At 36.8% G+C, this 26,280-nt stretch overlaps 1 protein-coding gene across 3 annotated transcripts in view; it reads right to left on the bottom strand.

The window, feature by feature from the left end:
• The window catches only part of NELL2 (neural EGFL like 2), a 402,299-nt gene that overhangs the window by 1,624 nt on the left and 374,395 nt on the right, over positions 1 to 26,280 (bottom strand). For 2 of the 3 annotated variants that reach the window (XM_032646188.1, XM_032646187.1), the window contains exons 18-20: positions 19,428 to 19,621; positions 17,737 to 17,913; positions 16,008 to 16,232 (exon numbers count right to left, since the gene is read on the bottom strand). In XM_032646188.1, coding sequence (XP_032502079.1) covers positions 16,008 to 16,232; positions 17,737 to 17,913; positions 19,428 to 19,621 — 596 coding nt within the window. Of the gene's footprint in view, positions 1 to 12,701; positions 12,779 to 16,007; positions 16,233 to 17,736; positions 17,914 to 19,427; positions 19,622 to 26,280 lie in introns of all 3 variants that reach the window. The other variant, XM_032646186.1, reaches the window with a different exon arrangement.

Raw genomic sequence — 26,280 nt, 5'->3', positions numbered from 1 at the left:
TAATTAGTTTTTATAACAAAGTACCAAAAGAGTATGGTGTATTACAGAGAGGAAAAAAATCTGTATCTTGTTCTTTTGAATCCTTGCGCTCTTTCTTCCACTGGCTAGCTAATAATGAAAATGTTAGTATTGTTACCACAATCATAAGATGATAATACCTTTCTACTTTTTGAGTGCATACTCTGTGTCAGATACTTTGCCAGGCACTTTACATTATCTAATTTCAACCTCAGAGCATTCCCAGTAGGATCACTATTAATAGTCATGTTTTTTTAGGTTCAGAAACTGAAGATCAGAAAGCTTAAATATCATGGCCCAAATCACATAGCTAATATAATGGTACAGCTGGGATTAAAATTCAGGTTAGTCTGACTCTAAAACTCATCTTCTATTTGATATAGTCTCTCAGATAATTGACTTTAGATGATTGAAAATGTATCAGACCTTAATATGATAAAACCAAAAGGGTCTGTTCATGTAAGATAAAACTTAAGAAAGGACTTTGGTACTTTAGCCTTTGTTGAAGCTTACCAAATGAGGGAAAAGCCACTCTATATCCAAGAAGAGTATTATCAATTTAACTTAATCCTCTTTCATTTTAAATTGTTATTAAGCAGAGTTCTTATTCTGACAGCAAACGAAGGTGACATCCATCTCTTGGATCTCTAGCTGCATTTTAAAGCTTTGTCATTACGCTCAGAGGCAGAGGTTTTCTGGCCATAACCTGGTCACATGATCTTTCCCAATCCATTGACCCAATGAAGGGAGGGGTGTACCAGTTCCTGAGGATATCAGTTTCTCAAATTGTATGGATTTTGAGCAGAAAGAGAGTTAGGGAATGTTTGGAGTATGAATATGTTTTAGGAAGAGAAGGTATATTTTGCAAGTCTTCCAGTAGTGTTTTTCTCATTCCATATCAATTCTGCTATAGCAACATAAATGCTCTACAGAGCATGTCATTGGAAGCTCCCCAATTAGGGAAACATAGCTCATCCAAGAAAGACTGATAAAATATTCCACTGGGGTTCCTGTTTCAGTAATGGCAGAGTTACTTATTTAAGACTATCGACTGACTATCCCTCCTATGGATAAAGTTTGGACAAAATATAAAAATTATTTAAAGCAATGGAGAGTGACTAAAAGCAGGTAGACACTGGAGGAGTTTCAATCTTTAAAAGAAGGAAGATGTACTGTTTGAGATTCATTTTTACTTGGCATTTTCCCTTAGGGCACTCCTAGTCTGTGATGCTTAGGATAAGTATAACTTAAGCAGAAAGCCACAATCTGATAGGGCCCACGTGTCAGAGGACAACATTTAGGGCTCTGTTGGGCTGCCAGAGTGGCTGGAAATTCAGGAGGAAATGTCTAGAAAGGAGGGAGTGAATCAGCATGTCAACTCTCCTCAAATCTGTGGCGGGTCTTTGAATCGCAGAGGAGAATCTAAAGAGACAATCAGAGAGTCACAGCTTGAAGTTTGAAAGATTTGAGCAGATATTTCAGATGCTGCTCACTGTGGATTTAAAATCTATGTCCTGCCAAGTTAGAAGGGACAGATAAAAAATTCAGGCTTTCCATTGAAAGCCCAAAAGGGCCATGATTAGGAAGAAAATGATGTCTCAAGATTAAGAGATTCACCCGAAAACTAAGGGTACACCTGGAATAGATCCACCTAACCAATGTAAAGCTCAGCCTTTCCAACTGCAAGATGACTGGCCAGTAATTTGCAATCTGCTAGAACAAAAACAGTCTTCAGAAGAAGCTAATAGAATGTAGGGTCTATACTATGTATTATCTACAATATCCAGTAAACCATAAACATTACTAGACATGTGAAGAAAAACAGAAAAAAGTGAGTCCTCACCAAGAGAAAAACTAGTGAATAGAAATGACTCAAAGTTAATCCAGATGGTAAAGACTAGAAAGTAGCTATTACTAATACATACAAAGATGTAAAAAATAGATGGTCATAATGAATGATAAAACATGGTAAGTTACAGCAGAGAAATGAAACTATAAATAGAATTAAATAAAAATTCTGGGGCTTCCCTGATGGCGCAGTGGTTGAGAGTCCGCTTGCCGACGCAGGGGACACAGGTTTGTGCCCCGGTCCGGAAAGATCCCACATGCCGCAGAACGGCTGGGCCCGTGAGCCATGGCCGCTGGGCCTGTGCGTCCGGAGCCTGTGCTCCGCAACAGGAGAGGCCGCAGCAGTGAGATGCCCGTGTACCGCAAAAAAAAAAAAAAAAAATTCTGGAACTGAAAAGTGCAATATTCGAAATGAAAAATTCATTGGATGGGTTTAACAGCAGATTAGAGATGGCAGAAGAAATAGTCAATAAATTAAAAAAAATAGAAATTATCCAATCTTTAAAAAAAAGAGAATTTGATCGAAATAAAAATAGAACCTCAGTGACCTTCAGGATAATATTAAACCATATAACACATGTGTAATTAGAGTCGCAGAAGAATAGGAGGGAAATAATGTGGCAGACCAAATATCTGAAGAAACAATGGCCAAATTTTTCTCAAATTTGGTGAAAAAAATCTACTTAGATACTCAAAAAGCCCAGCAAATACCAAAGAGGACAAAAAATAAAAACTTAAGTGCATCATAGTCAAAACTCTAAAAACCAAAGATAAAGAAAGAATCATGAAAGGAGACAGAGGAGAAAAAAAAGACATATTACATATAAGGGAACAAAAGTACAAATGATAGCTGAATCCTTATCAGAAATAGTAGAAACTAGAAAACAGTAGAGTACCACTTTTAAGTGCTGGGACAAATCCGTCAATCCTGAATTCTATATTTAGTTGAATATTTTCAAATAAATGTAAGTTGAGAGAATTTGTGGCCAGTATATCTGCAAGATGGAAAATGCTAAAGGAAGTTATTCAAGATAAAGGGAAATAACACTAGATGGAGATTAACATGTGTGAGAAGAAATGAAGAGCACAAGAAATGGTAAATATGTGGATAAATATAAATATGAAATAAATATAAAATTAAAATATAGCATTGTTTTTCTATTAATTTGCTTCAAAGATATTTGACTTCTTAAAGCAAAAATATTGATAGTAATACAGATTTTTCGAGTTTATAGTATACATAGTTATAAATATATGATTATTATAGTGCAAAGGTTAGGGGAATGGGATTATATTATTCCAAAGTTCTTACATTTTATATGAATTAGTATAATATTAAATCTTATTATACTGTAATAAATGAATGATATATGTTACAACTCCTATACCAACAACTAAAACAATCATAAAGAGTTATAGTTAAGAATTCAAAAGAACAAGTAAAATTGAATAATATTAAAAATATTAACAAATAAAAAGAAGGAAGGAATAGATGATTAAGAATACAAAAAATAGATGGAACAAGTAGAAAACAAATGGCAAAATGGTGGGCCAAAACCCACCAACATCAAAAACAATATTAAATGGACTAACACTTCAATTAAAAGCCAAAGATTGTCACACTGGATAAAAAAGTAAGAACTATTTATACATTATCTATAAAAAATGCACTTTAAATATAAAACCGTAGATAGGTTGAAAGTGGATGAATCAAAACAATATACTGTGTGGCTACAAAAGTACCAGACAATGGACTTCCCTGGTGGTGCAGTGGATAAGGCTCCATGATCCCAATGCAGTGGGCCTGGGTTCGATCCCTGGTGAAGGAACTAGATCCCACATGCATGCTGCAACTAAGAGTTTGCATGCCACAACTAAGGAGGCTGCCTGTCACAACTAAGGAGCCCACGTGTTGCAACTAATGAGCTGGCAAGCCGCAATTAAGGAGCCCGCCGACTGCAACTAAAACCCGGTTCAACTAAATAAATGAATGAATATTAAAAAAAAACAAAGTACCAATCAAAATTGACATCAAGTCTAGAAGCCTTGCTAGAGATAAGGAGGGACATTACATAATGATAAACTGGTCAATTCACCATTAGATATAAAAGAATATATACTGTGCAATCCATTTACATGAAATTTTTAAATAGGAAAATAAATTTACTATAATGAAATAAAATTGAGGTTTCCTATGAGAAGTAGATATTGTCTGGAAGGGGACAAAAGGGTACTTGCTAGATTGCTGGAAATATTCTGTATTTTGATTCATCAAACTTATAAAATTATATACAAAATAACTATGCATTTCACCTTAACAAACATTACCTTGATAAAAACTAGAATAAAAAGTGACCCACTGAAACTTAGTCAGGTTGCTAGGAATAGTAACCACCTACTGTCATAACTAATTATAACATCTATTTTTATGTAGTAACACAGTAAGTTTCCTTAACACCTTGTTATTTCTGGCTATATTTACTGGTAAAGAAGTCATCATCACTCTTTGCATGGTAAACTCTGTAACATTAAGAATAGAAGACAGCTGACTTTTAGCTTTCAGTAAAATGTTTATATATGGCATATATAATATATTTTACTCTTATTTATATTTAATATATTTATTATTTACTTATCAATCACTATATGGTACTAATATATTAATATGTTTATAAATTACACATACTATAGATAAAATAAATATATGTAATTACATATTCATATATAATATGTGGCTATAAATAATCTATATAAAAATTAATAATTTAAAATCCCACTATTGTCAATATTTTAGTATGTCCTAATAGAATTCACTTCATATTCCTTTATTTTCAACCTTCTTGTAATCAAAGTGCATATGTAATCACACATAGTATTTTTATCTTGATTTTTATTATAAGCATTGTTAGTACATGAATAATTGAATAATGCAATCATATAATTACATATTATATAATTATGATATAATGTTATATGTTACAGAGTTACCATAATTTATTTAACCCATTTTTCATTTGTTGGATATTTTGATTTCTTCCTTGATTCTGCGTGCCAATTAATGTTGAGGTTAATATTACGATGCCTATAGTTTGCTCCATATTTTAGATTATTTCTTTAGGTTGGATTCTCAGACCCAGGATTAGTAGGATCTTCTGGACATTTTTGTAGGGACGGGGAGTGGGCAAGGAGATGTATGTGTGGTTCCTGACATGTATTTTTCAATGTCACTAACATTGCATAAGAATTACAATTCCAGTACACCTCTGTCAGCATTGGAAATTATGGTGAAATATTTTTTTACCGCAGTATGTGAAAATAATAATTAGTTTATATTTAAGTGTCAATAATTTAAAACACTGATTTCCTCTTTTTTTTGCAGTATTACATGACAGTCTATGTTTTTTATTTTTTTAACATCTTTATTGGAGTATAATTGCTTTACAATGGTGTGTTAGTTTCTGCTTTATAACAAAGTGAATCAGTTATACATATACATATGTTCCCATATCTCTTCCCTTTTGTATCTCCCTCCCTCCCACCCTCCCTATTCCACCCTTCTAGGTGGTCACAAACCACCTAGCTAATCTCCCTGTGCTATGCAGCAACGTGCCACTAGCTATGTATTTTACATTTGGTAGTGTATATATGGCCATGACACTCTCTCATTTTGTCACAGCTTACCCTTCCCCCTCCCCATATCCTCAGGTCCATGCTCCAGTAGGACTGTGTCTTTATTCCCGTCTGACCCCTAGGTTCTTCACGAATTTTTTTTTTCTTAGATTCCATATATATGTGTTAGCATATGGTATTTGTTTTTCTCTTTCTGAGTTACTTCACTCTGTATGACAGACTCTAGGTCCATCCACCTCACTACAAATAACTCAATTTTGTTTCTTTTTATGGCTGAGTAATATTCCATTGTACATATGTGCCACATCTTCTTTATCCATTCATCTGTTGATGGACACTTAGGTTGCTTCCATGTCCTGGCTATCGTAAATAGAGCTGCAATGAACATTTTGGTACATGACTCTTTGAATTATGGTTTTCTCAGGGTATATGCCCAGTAGTGGGATTGCTGGGTCATACGGTAGATCTATTTGTAGTTTTTTAAGGAACCTCCATACTGTTCTCCATAGTGGCTGTATCAATCTACATTCCCAACAACAAGTGCAAAAGTGTTTCCTTTTCTACACACCACCTCCAGCATTTATTGTTTCTAGATTTTTTGATGATGGCCATTCTGACCGGTGTGAAATACTATCTCATTGTAGTTTTGATTTGCATTTCTCTGGTGATTAATGATGTTGAGCATTCTTTCATGTGTTTGTTGGCAGTCTGTATATCTTCTTTGGAGAAATGTCTATTTAAGTCTTCTGCCCATTTTTGGATTGGGATGTTTGTCTTTTTGATATTGAGCTGCATGAGACACTTGTAAATTTTTGAGAGAAAACCTCTGTCAGTTGCTTCATTTGCAAATATATTCTCCCATTCTGAGAGTTGTCTTTTGGTCCTGTTTATGGCTTCCTTTGCTGTACAAAAGCTTTTAGGATTCATTAGGTCCCATTTGTTTATTTTTGGTTTTATTTCCATTTCTCTAGGAAGTGGGTCAAAAAGGATCTTGCTGTGATTTATGTCAGAGTGTTCTGCCTATGTTTTCCTCTAAGAGTTTGATTGTGTCTGGCCTTACATTTAGGTCTTTAATCCATTTTGAGTATATTTTTGTGTATGGTGTTAGGGAGTGTTCTAATTTCATACTTTTACATGTACCTGTCCAGTTTTCCCAGCAACACTTATTGAAGAGGCTGTCTTTTCTCCACTATATATTCTTGCCTCCTTTATCAAAGATAAGGTAACCATATGTGCGTGGATTTACCTCTGAGCTTCCTATCCTGTTCCATTGATCTATATTTCTGTTTTTGTGCCAGTACCATACTGTCTTGATTACTGTTGCTTTGTAGTATAGCCTGAAGTCAGGGAGCCTGAAAACTCCAGCTCCATTTTTTGTTCTCAAGATTGCTTTGGCTATTCAGGGTCTTTTGTGTTTCCATACAGATTGTGAAATTTTTTGTTCTAGTTCTGTGAAAAATGCCACTGGCAGTTTGATAGGGATTGCATTGAATCTGTAGATTGCTTTGGGTAGTAGAGTCATTTTCACAATGTTGATTCTTCTAATCCAAGAACATGGTATATCTCTCCATCTATTTGTATCATCTTTAATTTCTTTCATCAGTGTCTTATAATTTTCTGCATACAGGTCTTTTGTCTCCTTAGGTAGGTTTATACCTAGATATTTTATTCTTTTTGTTGCAATGATAAATGGGAGTGTTTTCTTAATTTCACTTTCAGATTTTTCATCAATAGTGTATAAGAATACCAGAGATTTCTGTGCATTAATTTTGTATCCTGCTACAAATTCATTGATTAGCTCTAGCAGCTTTCTGGTAGCATCTTTAGGATTCTCTATGTATAGTATCATGTCACCTGCAAACAGTGACAGCTTTACTTCTTCTTTTCCAATTTGGATTCCTTTTATCTCTTTTTCTTCTCTTGTTGCTATGGCTAAAACTTCCAAAACTCTGTTGAATAGTAGTGGTGAGAGTGAGCAACCTTGTCTTGTTCCTGATCTTAGTGGAAATGGTTTCAGTTTTTCACCATTGAGGATGATCTTGGCTGTGGGTTTGTCATATATGGCCTTTATTATGTTGAGGAAAGTTCCCTCTATGCCTACTTTCTGGAGGGTTTTTATCATAAATGGGTGTTGAATTTTGTCGAAAGCTTTCTCTGCATCTATTGAGATGATCATATGGTTTTTCTCCTTCAATTTGTTAATATGGTTTATCACATTGATTGAAGAATCCTTGCATTTCTGGGATAAACCCCACTTGATCATGGTGCATGATCCTTTTAATGTGCTGTTGGATTCTGTTTGCTAGTATTTTGTTGAGGATTTTTGCATCTATGTTCATCAGTGATATTGGCCTGTAGTTTTCTTTCTTTGTGACATCTTTGTCTGGCTTTGGTATCAGGATAATGGTGGCCTCGTAGAATGAGTGTGGGAGTGTTCCTCCCTCTGCTATATTTTGGAAGAATTTGAGAAGGAAAGATGTTAGCTCTTCTCTAAATGTTTGATAGAATTCACCTGTGAAGCCATCTGGTCTTGGGCTTTTGTCTGTTGGAAGATTTTTAATCATAGTTTCAATTTCAGTGCTTGTGATTGGTCTGTTTATATTTTCTATTTCTTCCTGGTTCAGTCTCAGTAGATTGTGCATTTCTAAGAATTTGTCCATTTCTTCCAGGTTGTCCATTTTATTGGCATAGAGTTGCTTGTAGTAATCTCTCATGCTCCTTTTATTTCTGCAGTGTTAGTTGTTACTTCTTCTTTTTCATTTCTAATTCTATTGATTTGAGTCTTCTCCCTCTTTTTCTTGATGAGTCTGGCTAATGGTTTATCAATTCTGTTTATCTTCTCAAAGAACCAGCTTTTAGTTTTATTGATCTTTGCTATCATTTCCTTCATTTCTTTTTCATTTATTTCTGACCTGATCTTTATGATTTCTTTCCTTCTGCTAACTTTGGGGTTTTTTTGTTCTTCTTTCTCTAATTTCTTTAGGTATAAAGTTAGGTTGTTTATTTGAGATTTTTCCTGTTTCTTAAGGTAGGATTGTACTGCTATGAACTTCCCTCTTAGAACTACTTTTGCTGCATCCCATAGGTTTTGGGTCGTTGTGTCTCCATTGTCATTTGTTTCTAGATATTTTTTGATTTCCTCTTTGGTTTATTCAGTGATCACTTCCTTATTAAGTAGTGTACTGTTTAGCCTCCATGTGTTTGTATTTTTTACAGATCTTTTCCTGTAATTGATATCTAGTCTCACAGCGTTGTGGTCGGAAAAGATACTTGATACGATTTCAATTTTCTTAATATTACCATGGCTAGATTTGTGACCCAAGATATGATGTATCCTGGAGAATGTTCCATGAACACTTGAGAAAAATGTGTATTCTGTTGTTTCTGGATGGAATGTCTCATAAATATCAATTAAGTCCATCTTGTTTAATGTATCATTTAAAGCTTGTGTTTCCTTATTTACTTTCACTTTGGATGATCTGTCCATTGGTGAAAGTGGGGTGTTAAAGTCCCCTACTATGATTGTATTACTGTTGATTTCCCCTTTTATGGCTCTTAGTATTTGCCTTATGTATTGAAGTGCTCCTACATTGCGTGCATAAATATTTACAATTGTTATACCTTCTTCTTGGATCAATCCCTTGATCATTATGTAGTGTCCTTCTTTGTCTCTTGTAATAGTCTTTATTTTAAAGTCTATTTTGTCTGCTATGAGAATTGCTACTCCAGCTTTCTTCTGATTTCCATTTGCATGGAATATGTTTTTCCATCCCCTCACTTTCAGTCTGTATGTGTCCCTAGGTCTGATGTGGGTCTCTTGTAGACAGCATATATATGGGTCTTGTTTTTGTATTCATTCAGCCCGTCTGTGTCTTTTGGTTGGAGCATTTAATCCATTTACATTGAACGTAATTATCGATATGTATGTCCCTATTCCCATTTTCTTAATTGTTTCGGGTGTGTTATGGTAGGCCTTTTCCTTCTCTTGTGTTTCCTGCCTGGAGAATTTCCTTTAGCATTTGTTGTAAAGATGGTTTGGTGGTGCTGAACTCTCTCAGCTTTTGCTTGTCTGTAATGGTTTTAATTTCGCCATCAAATCTGAATGAGATCCTTGCTGGGTACAGTAATCTTGGTTGTAGATTTTTCTGCTTCATCACTTTAAATATGTCCTGCCACTCCTTTCTGGCTTGCAGAGTTTCTGCTGAAAGATCAGCTGTTAACCTTATGGGGATTCCCTTGTGTGTTATTTGTTGTTTTTCCCTTGCTGCTTTTAATATGTTTTCTTTGTATTTAATTTTTGACAGTTTGATTATTATGTGTCTTGGCATGCTTCTCCTTGGATTTATCCTGTATGGGACTCTCTGTGCTTCCTGGACTTGCTTAACTATTTCCTTTCCCATATTGGGGATGTTTTCAACTATAATCTCTTCAAATATTTTCTCAGTCCCTTTCTTTTTCTCTTTTTCTTCTGGGACCCCTATAATCCAAATGTTGGTGCGTTTAATGTTGTCCCAGAGGTCTCTGAGACTGTCCTCATTTCTTTTCATTCTTTTTTCTTTATTCTGCTCTGCAGTAGTTACTTCTATTATTTTATCTCCAGGTCACTTATCCATTCTTCTGCCTCAGTTATTCTGATATTGATCCCTTCTAGAGTATTTTTAATTTCATTTATTGTGCTGTTCATCATTGCTTGTTTCTCTTTAGTTCTTCTAGATCCTTGTTAAATGTTTCTTGCATTTTCTTTATTTTATTTCCAAGATTTTGGATCTTTACTATCATTATTCTGAATTCTTTTTCAGGTATACTGCCTATTTCCTCTTCATTTGTTAGGTCTGGTGCATTTTTATCTTGCTCCTTCATCTGCTGTGTGTTTTTCTGTCTTCTCATTTTGCTTATCTTACTGTGTTTGGGGGCTCTTTTTGCAGGCTGCAGGTTCATAGTTCCAGTTGTTTTTGATGTCTGTCTCCAGTGGCTAAAGTTGGTTCAGTGGGTTGTGCAGGCTTCCTGGTGGAGGGGACGAGTGCCTGTATTCTGGTGGATGAGGCTGGATCTTGTCTCTCTAGTGGGCAGGTCCACGTCTGGTGGTGTGTTTTGGGGTGTCTGTGGACTTACTATGATCTTAGGCAGCCTCTCTGCTAATGGGTGGGATTGTGTTCCTGTCTTGCTAGTTGTTTGGCATAGGGTGTCCAGCACTTTAGTTTGCTGGTTGTTGAGTGAAGCTGGGTGCTGGTGTTGAGATGGAGATTTCTGGGAGATTTTTGCCGTGTGATATTACGTGGAGCTGGGAGGTCTCTTGTGGACCAGTGTCTTGAAGTTGGCTCTCCCACCTCAGAGGCACAGCCCTGACATCTGGCTGGAGCACCAAAAGCCTGTCCTCCACACGGCTCAGAATAAAAGGGAGAATAAATAGAAAGAAAGAAAGAGGATAAAATAAAATAAGATAAAATAAAGTTATTAAAATAAAAAATATTAAGAAAAAAAATTTTAAACTTAAAAAAAAAAAAACAATGGACAGACAGAACCCTAGCACAAATGGTGAAAGCAAAGCTATACAGAGAAAATCTCACACAGAAATGTACACATACTCACAAAAAGAGGAAAAAGGGAAAAAATAGTCTATCTTGGTCTCAAAGTCCACCTCCTCAATTTGGAATGATTCTTTGTCTATTCAGGTATTCTACAGATGCAGGGTACATCAAGTTGATTGTGGAGATTTAATCCATTGCTCTTGAGGCTGCTGGGAGAGATTTCCCTTTCTCTTCTTTGTTCGCACAGCTCCCAGGGTTCAGCTTTGGATTTGGCCCCGCCTCTGCGGGTAGGTCGCCTGAGGGTGTCTGTTCTTTGCTCAGACAGGACCGGGTTAAAGGAGCAGCTGCTTCGGGGGCTCTGGCTCACTCAGCCCGGGAGGGAGGAGGGGCACGGAGTGCAGGGCGAGCCCGGTGGCAGAGGCCAGCGTGACGTTACAACAGCCTGAGGCGTGCCGTGCGTTCTCCCGGAGAAGTTGTCCCTAGATCCTGGGACCCTGGCAGTGGCGGGCTGCACAGGCTCCCCGGAACGGAGGTGTGGAGAGTGACCTGTGCTCACACACAGGCTTCTTGGTGACCGCAGCAGCAGCCTTAGCGTCTCATGCCTGTCTCTGGGGTCCACGCTGTTAGCCACGGCTCGCACCTGTCTCTGGACCTCCTTCAAGCAGCGCTCTTAATCCCCTCTCCTTGCGCACCAGGAAACAAAGAGGCAAGAAAAAGTTTCTTGCCTCTTCTGCAGGTCCAGGCTTGTTTCCAGAATCCCTCCCAGCTAGCCGTGGTGCACTAACCCCTTCAGACTGTGTTCACGCCGCCAGTCCTCTCCCTACGATCGGACCAAAGCCTGAGACTCAGCTCCCAGCCTTCACCCACTCCGGCGGGTGAGCAGACAAGCCTCTTGGGCTGGTGAGTGCTGGTCGCACCGATCCTCTGTTCGGGAATCTCTCTGCTTTGCCCTCCACACCCCTGTTGCTGTGCTCTCCTCCATGGCTCTGAAGCTTCCCCCCTCCACCACCCATAGTCTCCGCCCACAAAGGGACTTCCTAGTGTGTGGAAACCTTTCCTCCTTCACGGCTCCCTCCCACTGGTGCAGGTCCCGTCCCTATTCTTTTGTCTCTGTTTTTTCTTTTTTCTTTTGCCGTACCCAGGTACGTTGGGAGTTTCTTGCCTTTTGGGAGGTCTGAAGGTCTTCTGCCAGCGTTCAGTGGGTGTTCTGTAGGAGTTGTTCCACATGTAGATGTATTTCTGATGTATTTGTGGGGAGGAAGGTGATCTCCGCCTCTTACTCTTCCACCATCTTCTCAAATCCTATTGATTTCCTCTTTTTTGATAGCTGTATTCTTTAGTAAATTGTTTATTCATCCTTTGTTGATTTATTTATGGGGAAATAAGTATTCTAAAATTAATTTTCATATATTTTTAATCTAATAAAGAAATCATGTCTGTTGAAAATATCTTTTAGTGTCTAGTTGTGATCTATTTTGCTAATTTTGTTTATCTATAGAAGCTCTAAATTTTCTTTGAGGTAGATTTTATCACTTTTAAATTAGAAAAGGCATATTCCTTCAAGAATTTTGGTAAATATTTGATTATTTATCTTTGCTTTGATTTATTTTTAATATTTATCACTTTTTCCACATGGAATTTGTTTTGATACATAATATAATAGTATATACAACTTACATCCTTCAAACTGCTGTCCAGTCATTCCAGTATTTATAGAATAATCCTTTCTTCCTGTTTTGATTTGCGAAGCTCTCCTGATCACATATTAAAGTATTCATTATAATATTGTTTATTAATGGGGTATTTCTTTCCATAGATAAATTTAGTTATCTATTCTAATTTTAGCACAGATGTCCACTTTCCAAACTTTAAGTTTATGGTTTCTAATAGATGAAGGCAACATTTAGAAAGTTAGGAGCTTCATCTATATAAAACTATTTTTTTCCATACCTCAATTATCTCAGTATTGTATCTAGTCTCCCCAGGAGTTAAACGTGGCCCTCCAGTTTCCAATTTCCCAAGTGTCCCACTCAGTGATAATTTATTAAAGGGAATGACTCTCTAATACCTCCTCCCTCTTTATTTCTTAACTGGGTACATCCCTCTTTATTGTCTGGAGCTCAAAACATAATTGCCTGAAAACTCTCTGACCCATCATAAGGGTGTGTAGTCTCTATTAGATTTAGGAAAGACAAAATTAGTAATTCTTTTTTGATGCAAGAATTCAACTTCCGAGTGGAGGAAACTTTTTTTTTTAACCTAAGCAAATTACATTTGAAGAGATCTTTAAAAAGGGAAGGGAAACTCATAACTGTATTTCTCCCAGCTAACTCTTAATTCCTCAGGAAGTAAAACTGGTTCATGCGTTGTACAGCCTCTTAGCACAGTGCAACGTTCCTTTAGAGCATCCATCAGAGTTTGTAATGTTGTCTTTACCTGTTTCATGACTTAATTAATGTTTCTATACTCCACTACTTACAATAATAATAGTCAACATTTATTGAGCACTTACTCTGAATGCATATGAAATGTGTCGGAAACTTTGTATGGATCTTCTCACTTAATTCTTATAGCAACTTTCTCAAGTAGGTACTATAATTATTCCTAGGTAAGTATTATTAGTATTCCCATTTTTAGATGAGAAAGATGGAGCCACAGAGAGATTAATAAATATCCCTTGAGGTGACATTGCTAGTGAGGTTGACCAGGCTTTCAATCCAGGTAGCCTGATTCCAGATGCCACATTCTTCACCTCTAGGCCAGCGCTTTCCAATACAATATTCTGCGATGACAGAAAGGTTCTCTATATATGCTATCTAATATGAGAGCCACTAGCATGTGTGAGCATTTGAAATGTTGCTAGTGTGACTGAGGATTGGATTTTTAACTTAATTTCAATGAATTTAAATAGCCATGTGTGGTTACTGGCTACTGTACTGGACAGCAGAGCTCTAGAAGCTGCTGGGCAAAAATTTCCAGGAATGATTGTACCCATTTTTGCTTATCATTCTACCCTGGTTCTGGCACAATACCCCACGTAATTTGTATTTATTGACTAAAACAAGTAACTCAGAAGTGGTAGGATGGGGAGATGATAAGTGAAAACAGTGCTCTGAAAGCACCAAATTGTAAAGGATGCTCACCTCCAATGAAATCTCTCAAGCTTGTTTGGCATAAGTTTCATTTTTAAAATAGCACAAAATAAACATAATAAGATGAGTATTAGGGATTCATTTGGTAACATTGAGGATATTCTTATAACTCCTAGTTAATAAGAAGGGAAGAGGGAAATGGCATCAAATAGTAACCTCTGAGAATCGGCACTTATCTGACAAGAAATGAATTTAATGTCAAAATACACTTTCTGGACTATATTTCTATCATAAGCCAAAAGATCCTAGTAGTTGTTTGTAAGGTGGTGAATGACAAGCTCATTCACACTCTTTTCCTCAGAAAACACTCTAATGTTTTTCTGCCTATTGCTGAATGCATCTTTCTTGTTGGAAGTACCTGTCTGAGCTGTATCTGGTTTTACATTCTATCACCTGGTATATGTATTTGTTGACATTGCTCAGAACAATAATCTAACAGTTAGATAAAGAGTGTAAAGAGTCTCAACTCTATTTGGCAATTAAATGTCAGAAAGTATTTCCCTATTGGTCATGAATGCTAAAGTTTCTAGATAATGCACCATTAAATGTACTCAAATGTACTCATATCAAATGTATATAGGGAGGGTGGGAGGGAGGCTCAAGAGGGAGGGGATATGGGGACATATGTATGCATGTGGCTGATTCACTTTGGTGTACAACAGAAACTAACACAGTATTGTGAAGCAATTATACTCCAGTAAAGATCTATTTTAAAAAATGTATATTAAAGCAGCACTGCATATACATTATTAGTAACTTTTAGTAGTAAAAGTAACTTCCAAATGTGCTAATGCACTTTTAGAAAACTGCATTAAATGTTCCCCGAAAAGCTGTGCTTGATTGACAAATTGCATTAATTGAAAGAGCTAGAAATTTTTGTTTGAAATAGATAATAGCATCTCAAAACTTAAAGCATTTCACATTTCTTTGTCCTGTTACATCAAGCCACTCTAGTAAGAAATTTGTACTACATGAATCTGAATGAAATTGCTCTATTGAAAAAAACAATTAAATGGAAATGCTCACTTAAAGAACCAGAGCAGTTATAGATATTTGGCTGTGCTATGGAGGGAAAAATCTGACATCTTTGCTTTCTTCTTGTTAAGCTTTCCAGATTATTTACTTAGTTCTAGTGTTGATTCTAATGCTTTCAACTTTGTCACCATCTGTGAATTCTATATACTTTGTCTACATTACCAGTATTTCTATTCTCAGTGAAGCAAAAGGCACAATGCTCTATTTTCCTATGAGAATAAAAAGAAAAATCTTTATAATGATTTTTTCTCCAGCCGTAGGAATAAAATATGGTAAACAACAGATCTTAAATTTTTCAACGCAATGTAACTCACCACCACAAACCAAGAAATATGCCCATTTTTGCCATATTGATTTTCACTTTGGAAAACGTAATATGTTCACTTTGCTGATATATCTTATCTCATAAAAGGACTAGATAAAAATCAATAAAATAATATTGTCTTCTATCATGAAAGAAACATGAAGTTTGGTGTTGTACTATTTTTTTTTAAGATGTGTACAGTTAGATGCTTTAGGGCAATTTACGTAGGTTCTTTCTGTTCTGGTGATATTAGTAACCCATCATTCTGGTTTCTGACCAAGCACCTGCTTCTCCCTGAATATGCATTAGAGGATGCACGGGACAGTCAGCCTTGGCACTAATAAAGCTGAGTGGCCCTGCTCCCATCTCTGTTTGAACAGGAAATAGGAAAGAAGATGCTTCCCATTGGCCAGGTTAAGCACATTAGTGTCTGTGAATCCTGGGTGCAGCTGGCCAAGTGCTCCCCACTTGAATATAATGAATGGGCTTTACCTTGCACTGGCAGAGAGTACACTCAGTGCCATGTTTGATCCAAGAGGACCCAGTGAAGCGAACCACATTCATCTCGTCCAGGCAAGTTTTGGTGATGTCATTACGGATGGTGTCGGCCTGGCAAGGGTCGGTGACACAGCGCGGGCAGCACTCATTCTCTAGGAGGACACTGAATTCACACTCCACCTCTGGGCAAGGCAGGGGCCAACAGTCAACTTCCCCTTGCTATAAGGAAAGCAGATGAACAAGGGCAAAGGGAGGGGGAGGGAGGGCGTGGAGGGAGGTGAGGAGGGAGAGAGCAGTGTTTACCGAATACTCAATTTATTTGATGGACACTTATACTCAGACCTTCACAGCTATGAATCTTGCAGGGAATCCACAAAATCCCTATCAGAGAGATGAGACCTATACTGCAGATGGATTATAAAACAGTCTTCAGGGGTTAAACAAGAAAAACAATAAAGGAAAGCAAAAACTCTTTCTCTTAAAACAAACAAATTTGCATGCCCTTCTCTTTCCCATGACAAAGGAGAATTGTTTACTACAGAAGAGGTTTTTAGTTTCTGCCTATGAGATGCTTTTTTCATTTTCACAATCTTTTCCCCCTACCTTCTCACTTATTCCCTTCTGAAAAAACAAAGTTTTGTCCACTGACAAGAAAGTAAACTGAAATATGAAGGAAATTTGACAGTTTTTCTTTGTTCATTTATACGTTCCTCAGTGTAGGGACTCTGGAAAAAACAAAACGAAACTAGGAGCTGATTTCAGTCTTTTTTATTCCACATGAGAAAATTGTGTGAATTGGACCTTTTTAAAATTTAGTTCCCACCTGTTTCCTATTTTCTTCATAATTCTGAGTCTCAGGGTCTTGGAGATGAAAGCAGCCTTCAGGTACAGAAACTGACCTTGCTCTTTCAATTGATTTTTGGGTTGAAAGTATAAAAAGGAAGCAACAAAAAAGCATTGCCTTAAAAATATCTTCACACAAATAGAAAGGAAACTAGTCCTAACTTTAAAAGTAGCATCTGTGAAACTTTCTTCTATAAAGACATATAGACCAATTTTCCTTTTTATTTACACCACTAGAAAGAAATAAGAAATTTGTTTAAATGAAAAAATGATTGGTATTTTCCCTATCAAGTCTTCATTTTCTTTATCAAGTCTTCATTTTCTTTTTAACCTATTGTTTCCAGTAGAAGTTTCATAAATATATACATTCGATTCTAAGATTCTAGTATTTATTGCATATCCATATTATGTGTAAAACAGGGTGCCCACCAGAACAGCATTGACAGTAACAATCTTTAGAAAGAAAAAAAAAGTGTGCTTTTTTTGTTTTTGTTTTCTTACATCTAAGCATAATTGATAGAAATGGATTAACAAAAGGTCTACTGGAAAAAGTGATGTTTTTTGAATGCCATTATTCTGTTCATAACTGCCTCTAAGTAAACCTAAGCTGAGAAGCCAGGAGAGCCTTTTCTTCTTTTGAGCTCTGGAGATAGTCCTGAAAGCCTGACATGACATGGTGTACCTCATCTACCCCCAGATATTCCTTCTCAGGCCCTGAATGCATAACCATCACCTTATCATCCTAACCAGGTTCACTTTTTGTAACTCCCAACACTATGGCCAGGTACCAAATATCGGTGCAGGGGGGCAGGGCAAGGTTGTTTTACGATTTCAATTCTGGGTTTAAACGTTTCCCTGAAATTCACGTAGCTGAACTTACCAAGCAGCGGCACTGTTGGCAATTCTGGACCCAGGTGTCACCACTGTTGTACAAGGTTTCCCCATTTTGATGGAGGCACTGACTGCTCAGCCTTGGGTCACATTCGGGGCAGCAGAAAAGATCAACCGTGGGATTCTCACAGTCACAGACCATCCGTCGACACATTACAAATCCATTCTGTATGACAAGGGGAAAAAAGCAGTTACCAAAAACCTCCACTTCTCAATATACTAACATCATATGTATGTGTGTATCTGTGTGTGTGCACATGTGTATATACACACACATATATACATTTTATATATATTACATACTATATCTATAATCTCAGATGTTGATTTGGAAGTTGAGATAACTCACACTGTTTACCCAATATAACTGATTTTCTTTAAAATTCCATTTTGTAGCTAACACCCAGAAATTACTTAAGCTGGAGAACTTCCAATTTTCTTTCCACACATTACTCTTTAAATGACTTGACTGGAAAGAAAATTTTCAGAACTAACCAGTTAAAATGATAACCACTGCATGGCTCTTATGTGTAAATAAATTGTGTATGTATATATAAATATACATTTACTTGTTTATTAATATAGTAATTTGAATACTAACTAAATTTTGTTTTGTGTGAGGGCTTATATGTTTATATTTGGTAGCTAGTCAACAAGTTTTACATATTATTAAGTTTCTAGAATATTTTAACCTTATGATTTGTACAAGCTGTTATCAATCTCTTTAATAATAGTTGAGTCCTTGGTATTATTCATTTAACTATAATTCAAATGTCTATTATCAACTGGGTATACATAATAGAACACCTCTCTAAAACTGAAATATAACCCAAATAGATATTTTTCACTTACAGGCCATATTCATTATGGCCTGTAAGTGAAACCATAACCATATTCATTATGGTTTCATTTATGCATTCATTCAAATATGATATTGTGACTATAGAAACATTAGCATAGTTAGAAACAAAATTTTACCATATGAATAAATAAACGCATTGTGGTATTTCAATACAATGGAATACTATTCAGTAATAAAAAGGAATGGGTTACTGATACGTGTAATGAATATAAAGGAATGTCAAAACATAATGCTGAGAGAAAGGCGTCAGACACAAAAGAGTATGGACAGTCTTCCCTTGGTATCGTGGATACCAAAATCCATGGATGCTCAAGTCCCTTATATTAAATGGCATAGTATTTGCACATAACCTATGCACACCCTCCCGTTTACTTTAAATTATCTCTAGATTACTTATAACATCTAATACAATGTAAATATTACGTAAACAGTTGCCAGTGTGGGGGGAATTAAAGTTTTGCTTTTTTGGAACTTTCTGGAATTTTTTTCCCCAAATATTTTTAATCCACAGTTGGTTGAATCCATGGATGGGGACCCTGCAGATACGGAAGGCCAACTGTGTTATATGATTCCATTTATATGAGGCTCTAGAAAATACAAATCTAATCTATACAAACTGGAAGCAGTGTTTGCTCGAGGCTAGGGCTATGGGACTAAGAAAGGACTGAGGCAACATTTTGGGTAGGTAAAAATGTTCTATTAATTGAGTGATGGTTAAATGGACATATGCATTTGTCTAAGTTCATCAAGCTGTACACTTGAAATATATGCAAATTACACCTCAATAAAAATGGTTACAATGTTTTGTTTATACTAACCTGACACGAGCACACAGAGCACCTGTCATTTTCCAACACCCAAATCTGACCATTGTGCTTAACTTTTCCATCATGGATGCAGTCCCCTGTGCAATTCTTTCCATGAGGACATCGGCAATCATATCCACCATCCAAGTTAAAGCAAATGGTATCATTGGCACAGCTGTGCCTCCCGGTCCCACACTCGTCAATATCTACAGCCAAGAAAAGGCAGCAGGCAAAGTGCTTAGAATATGCTCCGTTTCAAACAACTGCAATCAGGCAAGTTGTCTCCCAACATAAAGCATTCAACTGGAAATTAATTTTCATCTCACTGGCATGCATTTCCTATTAATGCTGACTAAAGCAATGTTAATGGTCTAGGGATTTCACACAAAAATATTATCATGCTTAGTTTCAAACACCAAATAACCTTGGCTAGATTTTTAACTTTTATATCTCTGTAAATACCATTAGGCTTTATGAAACATTTATATTTTTTTGAAAGTTACAAATAGGACTCAATGTTTCAAACACAAACAGTTTGGCAGTGGAAATTCTAAAAGTGCCTATTTTTTTTTAATTGAGGAAATCATCCTCAGTGTTAAAATGGTGCTTACAGAAAATCCTTTCTTAGTGGGAAATGAAATGTCATGGAAGACCTGAGGCATTTTTATTCAGTTTCAAGCCCTGTTCTCACAGCTGTGTCACCCATATGTAAGCTCTTTCCAGTGTACTGCCCAGGTGTTCTTCCCTTAACAGTCCAGGCATTTTCACACTGTCCTTACACCCTGCTTCTCACCCATGGAAGGGCAAGTGACCATAAGCAATTACCATCTCTCGCACAAAGAATCCCCCAGTTCTTAACTTTCCCATTTCAGATAGTTTCATCTCCTGCCTCAGTTGGCAGCTTCCCATTCTTCACCTGACCTCACCTATTCCATGACAATCACAATCAAAGCATTTTCATACAGATGAAAAGCAAACATATGTTGACCCACAGATCAGGTCCATATGAAGATATGAGATTCATTTTATTTATCTGCACCATTTAAAGGTCACAAGCCAAAATACATTTCAGGGATATTGTACGAGTGGCAGTAAGGAGTTATTTCCTTTTTCATCTGAGTAAAGGTCAAGAAATAAAGAATTAAATCACAGCAGGAAAAGTGGGTTAGAGAGAAGATGGAATATATAGCTTTTAACTAGAAGAACTGTACACTGATTTCCCTTCAAAATTATACAGTATAGTAACTATCTTCCTTAAACGGTTTGATTTCAACATTGTTGGGGACATGCCTGGTCAAGATTATACTTTAGCCACATTTAAATTCTTAAATACTTAAATTCTGTCATATATGTTTTCCTGAAAATAAGTTACATGATTACTTCTCTCTACGTCCTTTGATTTTTATTAGTTCCCATATCAATAAAACCAATGAACTGAGATGACAGCTGAAAAGGTTTCTATTATAACTACAGTAAACTTTATTATAGCTTGATTTGTCAAGGATAGTACTGCTTATAATTAAAAACTATGATCAAAAAAATAACTCTTAGCCAGCATGAGGATATATTAAAATTTAAAAAAAAAAAATATATATATATACACATACATGTATATCAGATCAGAAAAAAAATTTCTCTTGGTAATAGAAATGAATTTTGTAAAACACGTCTATATTTGGTCTAATCCAAATAATAAGGTATTTTTGATGAGTTGATATTTGTCTCCCATTAAGTATTTTTGTAATTAGCAATTATGGTAAGCAAGAAAAACATTAACCATAGTTGTTTGGTCTCTTTGATCACAATCTTTACAAATACCTCTTACTACACTTTTAATATCCACTATATTTATATATATATTTTATATATTTAAGCCTTTAAATATCCACTAATATAAGGACACTATTCTGTTAATGGCAATGGCTGGATTTTTACAATCATTTCATTTTGCCTTACATTTAAAATAAAAGCTCTGCTAACAGGTTTCTTTGTTTGTTTGGTTAAAGGCAGACAGTGTCCTTGGATTTGATGCAGAAGACAGAGAAAAGATGATATATAGGTACAAAGAACATATGTACCCTTAAATAAAGTACATTAACAATGAAGAAATAGAATAAAAAGTTGCTTACGACAATGGTTGGCATGTACTTGTCATGCCTGGAGAAATATATAGGCAAAAACATCATAATGGACTATTACCTTTTGCTATCCTATGAGATTTGAATTAATTTGAACTTAACTTTCCTGCTTGTTATCTATACTGGGTTTCCCAGTGCAGAAACTTCTCAATTGAATGATAGTATAGAATTTTGGAATTCATTTTTACATATAGTTTTATCACAATATAAGATTCCTGCATTATATACATAATATATACATAAAGAGTATATATTCTACTTTGAAAAACCTACTATAGTATACAGAAATTCCAACTTTAAAAATACTGAGACAGCAGAAGCAAGAACTAAAATCCTGCAGCCTGTGGAACAAAAATCACATTCACAGAAAGACAAGATGAAAAGGCAGAGGGCTAGGTACCAGATGAAGGAACAAGATAAAAACCAAGAAAAACAACTAAATGAAGTGGAGAAAAGCAACCTTCCAAAAACAGAATTCAGAATAATGATAGGAAAGATGATCCAGGACCTCGGAAAAAGAGTGGACGCAAAGATAGAGAAGATGCAAGAAATGTCTAACAAAGACCTACAAGAATTAAAGAACGAACAAACAGAGATGAACAATAACAATAACTGAAAAGAAAAATACACTAGAAGGAATCAATAGCAGAATAACTGAGTCAAAGGAACGGAAAAGTGACCTGGAAGACAGAATGGTGGAATTCACTGCTGCGGAACAGAATAAAGAAAAAAAGAATGAAAAGAAATGAAGACAGCCTAAGAGATCTCTGGGACAACATTAAATACAACAACATTCGCATTATAGGGGTCCCAGAAGGAGAAGAGAGAGAGAAAGGAACAGAGAAAATATTTGAAGAGATTATACTCAAAAACTTCCCTAACATGGGAAAGGAAATAGCCACTCAAGTCCAGGAAGTGTAGAGAGTCCCATACAGGATAAACCCAAGGAGAAAAATGCCAAGACACATAGTAATCAAATTGGCAAAAATTAAAGACAAAGGAAAATTATTGAAAGCAGCAAGGGAAAAACGACAAATAACATAAAAGGGAACTCCCATAAGGTTAACAGCTGATTTCTCAGCAGAAACTCTACAAGCCAGAAGGGAGTGGCATGATGTATTTAAACTGATGAAAGGGAAGAACCTACAGCCAAGATTACACTACCCAGCAAGGATCTCATTCAGATTTGATGGAGAAATCAAATGCTTTACAGACAAGCAAAAACTAAGAGATTCAACACCACCAAACCAGCCCTACAACAAATGCTAAAGGAACTTCTCTAAGTGGGAAACACAAGGGAAGAAAAGGACCTACGAAAACAAACCCAAAACAATTAAGAAAATAGTAATAGGAACATTCATATCGATAATTACCTTAAACGTGAATAGATTAAATGCTCCAACCAAAACACACAGGCTCACTGAATGGATACAAAACCAAGATGTACATATATGCTGTCTACAAGAGACCCACTTCAGACCTAGGGACACATACAGACTGAAATTGAGGGAATGGAAAAAGATATCCATGCAAATGGAAATCAAAAGAAAGCTGGAGTAGCAATACTCATATCACATAAAACAGACTTTAAAATAAGGAATGTTACAAGAGACAAGGAAGGACACTACATAATGATCAAGGGATCGATCCAAGAAGAAGATATAACAATTATAAATATATATGCACCCGACATAGGAGCACCTCAATACATAAGACAACTGCTAACAGCTATATAAGAGGAAATCGACAGTAACACAATAATAGTGGGGGACTTTAACACCTCACTACACCAATGGACAGATCATCCAAACAGAAAATTAATAAGGAAACACAAGCTTTAAATGACACAATAGACCAGATAGATTTAACTGATATTTATAGGACATTCCATCCAAAAACAACAGATTACACTTTCTTCTCAAGTGTGCACGGAACATTCTCTAGGATAGATCACATCTTGGCTTACAAATCAAGCCTCAGTAAATTTAAGAAAATTGAAATCATAACAAGCATCTTTTTTGACCACAACGCTATGAGGTTAGAAATCAGTTACAGGGGAAAATACATAAAAAACAAACCTCCCGAGGGCGCTTCCCGCCCGGCAGGAGGAGGAGCGGCTGCAGGGAGCTGAGCGGTGGTGCGGTGGCTGGACCCCCTCGTAACCCCGCCCACCCACCGCAGGCTCGGGAGAAACCAGCGTGATCTTCCTCATGGGGAGCGGCCTCCCCCAACCCCGCCCAGCTGGTGCCTCCGGCAATCTCCACAAAAATGCACCCGTGTTAGACCGGCTGTCATCTAGAAATGCCCCAGGGTGCCCGACGAACAATCACGAACTTTCCTTCTGCGTATTTAGGCAGAAGTAGGACGCAAAGGATCGGGTTCCCGTTTTGCTGCCTAATCCGGAGGCTCCAGTTTCCACGGCTGCTTCTCTCGGGTGTTAACTGCCACGCCGTCGTCTGCTCCTTATGGCGACCTGGCCTTGAAGGAAGTGCCAGCCTTTTGCATCTTTACAGTAACAAGTCAAACCCCGAGCAGGGCTATTGTGAAAGAGAAGTTAGATTAGCCTCGTCTCCCGACTTTTGGACGCTCTCCTCTGAAAAACTTATAGCTGTGTTGCCAATTGATCCTGTTAAAGAAAATGATGTGCGTTAAGTGAAAAACTGTGTTTTTTCAATTGCCTTCCCCACTCCTTTCAAATCAAGAGTACATCTTGTAGCAGTTTCAAAGCAAGTGCTAGAAGATATTTTGGACCTTGATTTATCTATCTCAGAAACAGATGATTTTTATCCAGCTTGTAAGTGGTGAAAAGATAGTACTTGGATCCATTCCACTGGCTCACAGATATGGGGGCCACCAGTTTGGGATATGGGTAGATCAGCTCGGCGATGGAAGAGCCCATCTTATTGGAATTTACATGAACAGGCAGGGTGAAAAGTGGGAGCTCCAATTAAAAGGCTCAGGAAAAACCCCATACTCCCAAAACGGCGATGGCAGAGCTGTGCTTCGTTCCTCCATGAGAGAATTTTTGTGTAGTGAGGCTATGTACTATCTCAGAATTCCCACTAGCAGAGCTGCAAGTCTGGTTGTAAGTGATGATGCAGTATGGAGAGATCAATTTTACAATGGAAACGTTGTGAAAGAACGAGGTGCAATAGTACTGCGTGTTGCAAAATCATGGTTTAGAATTGGATCGTTAGAAATTTTGGCTCATTATGGTGAATTGGATTTACTAAGGATGTTATTAGACTTCATCATACAGGAACACTTCCCCTCAGTAGATGTCAAGGAACCTAACAGATATTTGGATTTTTTTTCTACTGTGGTGTCTGAGACGGCACAGCCTATTGCCTTGTGGATGTCTGCTGGTTTTGCTCATGGTGTTTGTAATACTGATAACTTCAGTTTGTTACCCATTACAATTGACTATGGTCCATTTGATTTTATGGAGGCCTATAATCCAGATTTTGTACCAAACACATCTGATGATGAAAGAAGATAAAAATAGGATATCAGGCTAATATTGGAATGTTTAATTTAAACAAGTTGTTACAAGCTCTAAACCCATTACTGGATCCTAGGCAAAAGCAACTTGCTGCTCAGGGTATCCCATTCTTTACGATACAAGACTTAGAGAATTGTTCAAAGCCAAATTGGAATTACTTGGAAAAAGCAAGGGTGATGATGATTTAATTGCATTTCTCTTACATCTCATGGAAAAGACAGAAGCTGACTTCACAATGACATTTCGGCAGCTCAGTGAGATCACTCAAAGCCAGTTACAGGAGCTCAGCATTCCTCAGCAATTCTGGGCACTGAAAATGATCTCAAAGCACAAACTCTTTCCTGCCTGGGTGTCCCAGTACCTTTGGAGACTGAAGAGTAACATGAATGATTCAGATTCTGAAAGAAGAAAAAGAATGACAACTTTTAATCCTAGATATGTGCTGAAGAACTGGATGGAAGAATCCGCAGTGCAAAAAGCAGAAAGGAGCGATTTTTCAGAGGTCCATCTCCTCCAGCAAGTTCTTCACTGTCCTTTCCAGAAGCATTCTGCATCTGAGACAGCAGGCTATTCCTCACCTACTCCTTCCTGGGCCAAAGATCTCAGGGTTAGCTGCTCATCTTAATTTGGGGAAAATCAATTAAGGGATACTTCTATCACCGAACCCAGCATAGAATAATCTATTTGACAAATTCTTAATGACCATCTACATTTTCTTGACAATCCTGCATTTCATAATAATGGTTATATATAAAAATATTTTTGAACCAAATAAAGTGGACCTATTCTCTAGAAAAAAAACATAAAAAACAAACACATGGAGGCTAAACAATACATTACTAAATTACCAAGAAATCACTGAAGAAATCAAAGAGGAAATCAAAAAATACCTAGAGACAAATGACAATGAAAACACAACAATGCAAAACCTATGGGAAGCAGCCAAAGTAGTTCTAAGAGGGAAGTTTACAGCAATACAATCCTATCTCAAGAAACAACAAACAGCTCAAATAAACAATCTAATCTTACACCTAAAGGAAGCAGAGAAAGAAGAACAAACAAAACATTTCTCCAAAGAAGACATACACATGGCCAAGAAACACATGAAAAGCTGCTCAACATCACTAATTATTAGAGAATTACAAATCAAAACTACAATGAGTTATCACCTCACACCAGTCAGAATGGGCATCATCAGAAAATCTACCAACAAATGGTGGAGAGG

This window comes from Phocoena sinus, chromosome 10, assembly GCF_008692025.1.
Source record: "Phocoena sinus isolate mPhoSin1 chromosome 10, mPhoSin1.pri, whole genome shotgun sequence".
In the NCBI taxonomy this organism is placed as follows: Eukaryota; Metazoa; Chordata; class Mammalia; order Artiodactyla; family Phocoenidae; genus Phocoena; species Phocoena sinus.
The sequence above is the reverse complement of the archived record's forward strand: the minus strand, read 5'-3'. Positions and strand labels throughout refer to the sequence as shown.